The 3663-nt window shown below is 33.9% G+C and overlaps 1 protein-coding gene across 1 annotated transcript; it reads right to left on the bottom strand.

The window, feature by feature from the left end:
• Window positions 1-282: 282 nt before the first annotated feature.
• On the bottom strand, window positions 283-827 carry LOC143530969 (uncharacterized). The gene is made up of 3 exons (XM_077026374.1): window positions 736-827; window positions 519-623; window positions 283-439 (listed from the first exon to the last, which is right to left on the bottom strand). The coding sequence occupies exons 1-3, from the start codon at window positions 778-780 to the stop codon at window positions 347-349; spliced, it is 243 nt and encodes an 80-aa protein (XP_076882489.1). The 5' UTR covers window positions 781-827; the 3' UTR covers window positions 283-346.
• Window positions 828-3663: the final 2836 nt, after the last annotated feature.

Raw genomic sequence — 3663 nt, forward strand, 5'->3', positions numbered from 1 at the left:
TAGCTTGCAACAATAAATATTAACCAGGTCAATGAACTAAACACAAATCAGATCACAATAAAAGTAACCTGCTATCACAGTTCAGTTCACTTGTATAAAACAAGTTTGGTGACCTAAAGCGAAATGATTTTGCGAGGCCCTTTTCCGAATTTAAATTAGGGGTGTTCAAAGTCGGATATCTGGAGTTTCGGATATCCGAACCTTTCGGATATTGGATTTCACTATACGAATCCGAAATTTCGGATATCTCAAGTTTCCATGAGAAAAATATAAGAAACAATTATAATTATTTTATTATTGCACAAGTGCCCTCATTTCCATGAAAAAAGAGTTTTCACATACATTCTCAAGTTTCAGCTGCAGCTTCTTTCCTTAAAGCTTGCAACCTCTCTTTCAACTTCTTACTTTCTTCAAAATTTGCCTTCCTCTTTACCGCTTTCTGCAAATGGAGACTTTTTTCAATTCATAAGGATGGTCACAAAAGAAATCTTTTTTTAACAAATATAAAAGAGGCTTACTTCTTGACGGAAACATTTATCGAGCTTTATCTTAAGATCTGTGCATTCACCAAAGAATATTCCATAAGGATGGTCATTATGACACTTCTGAAACAGTTCAATTATCTACAACAAATAATATTAACCAAACTATACACAATTGTACACCGAACACACATTTTAAAGCTATATAAGTGTTTATTATTTATGAAAAGGACAAATGAGTCTTTTAACTTACTTCAGCACACATTGGGTGTCGGTGTAAAGTCAACGGAGGATGCATTTCCACGTCTTTCGATCAAAATATAACAAACTGCATGAATTAAAACATTCACTTTACTTGGTCATAAAAAGAAAAGAAAACAAGAAATTAAGAAACAAAAAAACTTATCAGATTGAAAGAATAATAAACATGTTTACTCGTTCATTTTGGCATCAAAATCACGTTCTATCAATTTCAAAGCCTTCAGTTCAACCAAAAGAAAAAAACTATATGTATACACATATTTAATAAATTAAACACATGGCATGAAGCTAAACAAAAATATATAAGCAATACTATGAGTTGAATAAATTAGTGATACGGTGTTATTTAGACATTTAAATGAATCAAAATAAGTCAAGTGGTTATTTTACTGTTTTTAAGTGAAGCAGACTTTTAGGTTTTAAGTGAATGAAAGGATTCCTCAGCATAGTAACCCTGTGTGATTTGAGTCAAAGTGAGCTGTGATTTGAGTCAAAGTGAGCGATCTTCTCCCATTGATCTAGTTCGTTACTTTCGTTTTATATTTACCTCAAAAAACTGGCTTAAACAAAAGTATAATAATGCTGATAAACCTGATCCCATCCTTCTTTTCAGAGATTTTGCAATCAATAATTCAAATCACGTGATCTTTAATTCTTGATCATTATCATCCTCATGGGCCATCCCGGTAGTAATGGGGTATTCCCCGAACCTAAAAGGGTTTGAATTATGTGTAGGTTTGTTGGTGCAATGAGTAATTAATAGTAGTCAAGTAGAGTAGGTGTCTTTCTGGAAAAAAGAGTCTTTATCACCACCATCAATGACTATCATATGTGTAAAAGTCATTGTCCTTGTCAATATCTTACCCCAACCACCCACCAGAAATACGACTAGTTGATTGCTAAAGAAGTTAAACAGAAAATAGACACCTTCCTCTTGCATCAAGCTGTGTAGAAAATTGATACGAAAAGATAATGCATTTTATCGCTAAATTTGTCTACATGGTCAATTAGAAATAATGTTTATTTTGCTGTATAGAAAAAAAGTCATGCCATTCATAGGAAGTTTGTTATACGTGCCATTGTAATATATTTATATAGTCATATCACTAATGATGATCCACAATCAATCCATCTTAATGTATCCATCTACCCTTCAGAAAAATAGAGTTGCATGTTTAAAACGGCGTGTGACTAAATACTTCTCAAATGTAAAATTGAGAAATTTTGCTAAAGTTTTAACACATACAGCATTGTGTTTCTTGTTATACAGCATAATGTATGCAGCTAACAACAAATTCGATTTCAGTATCATCTACTCTTTATGAGTTTAATGGCGTTGACCTAGACTGTAGTTTCAATATTTAACTTACATATGCCAGACTCATACCCATTACCAAAAACAAATACATGTTAGCTGAATTCGTGAGTGACATCGGGCTTGGCTTGTTTCTTTAACAGGTTTAGCTTATCATGTGTTAACAAATTGATTAACAAGAAACATGACGCTAGCAAACTCAAGATCTATATCGTCTTATATTATGAACATACTAGTTACTATAGTTGATCCTAAAAACTGAATTAACTTTTCATACAAAATTCTGATCTTCAAACAAAAAAAGGTAATTTCTCTCAAAAAAACCATTGCCTATATCTAAATATAGCTCTCAAAACCTAGATCTTGTCTATTTCTATAGCTTCAGCCTTTGGCCACAATCTCCATGTCAGAGGGCTCCTCACTCACCCAAGATCTCACCCATCTCGTACCTTTCTAGTCAATGTAACTACTGAGCTGCTTTGTAGCTATTGGTCATCACATGTAATCGCAAATTGATATTTTGACGCATATGTTATGTATTTAATACTATTTTGCCAAAGAAGAGTACCTTTGGTTTTGCCTCACAAGGTTTCAGGAAGTTGCCCTGGTCCTAATTGAACATTTAGACCTTGATTGTGGCTGTCAAAGAAATTTCAAAACTATTTAAACTAATTACCAACACAAGTTTGTTCTATTTTTTCTGGGACTAAAAGAATACATGTTTCCTCCCTATATCTTCATCCTTTTTGTTGTTGCAATCATTAGAACACGTTATCAGAAAGTCATTGTGATGGGTGGGTCGCTTTTAAGAGGTTATAGTAGGAAACCACCAAAAGCAAGATTTGAACATGAGACCTCGATAGAAGGCTAAAAGGTTATTGTAGCGGCAGAAACAATAGTCGAAAGCATTAGACCGCTTCTAAAAGCTTATGTCGTCATCTTAGAACATGAATATGCAGCATATAGCTCTAAAGTAACCGTTTGTGGCATGTTCTTAAGCTCAAATACATTCATAAGTTCTTAAGCTTATTATTCTATCATACCTAAACATGGAGCCGTACTTGCGGCATGTTCTGTAATTTCTAATTTAGTAAGCAAATGTGTATATAGACGTGCAGATCCATATCAATTTTGAAGATGAAAAGCACACCAGTTGGCATCTAACTTACTAGAAAAGAATTGCTCAAACAATAGGAATCGAATGACTAAATCCTAGACATGATTACATGACCGCCAAATTCCATTAAAATATACGGTCAATTTAGGCAAGGAGTTCAATTTCAGAACAATTATAATCAAGCACAAAATCAACAATATAACGAGCCCTAAAATTTATGTACGCAGAAACACTTTTTGGGATGATTAAGTATAATGCTAAGAAGCATGAATAACAATGCCTTGTAATAGAGGATATTATCCTATCAGTAGATTGGATTTACGAGGTGCCGAACAAGCAATCTTACCACTGAACCGGGGCACCGGGCACGCCGTCAAGTGAATGAAAGGAATCCTAATCAGAGTTGCTCTCTTTGTGATTTCAGCCAAAGTGTGTGATGTGATACCCTTTGATCTAACGTGTTGTTACCAGCTTATAGCTAACTCAAA

This window comes from Bidens hawaiensis, unplaced genomic scaffold, assembly GCF_021521415.1.
Source record: "Bidens hawaiensis isolate Kalapana, Puna unplaced genomic scaffold, B.hawaiensis_p1.1 tig00009070_1, whole genome shotgun sequence".
Lineage (NCBI taxonomy): Eukaryota > Viridiplantae > Streptophyta > Magnoliopsida > Asterales > Asteraceae > Bidens > Bidens hawaiensis.

Coding starts and splice junctions, on each gene's coding strand:
- LOC143530969 (XM_077026374.1), bottom strand. CDS start 780: ATGCATCCTCCGTTGACTTTACACCGACACCCAATGTGTGCTGAA. Junction 624..735: donor GACACCCAATGTGTGCTGAA/GTAAGTTAAAAG, acceptor TATTTGTTGTAG/ATAATTGAACTGTTTCAGAA. Junction 440..518: donor ATAAATGTTTCCGTCAAGAA/GTAAGCCTCTTT, acceptor CTCCATTTGCAG/AAAGCGGTAAAGAGGAAGGC.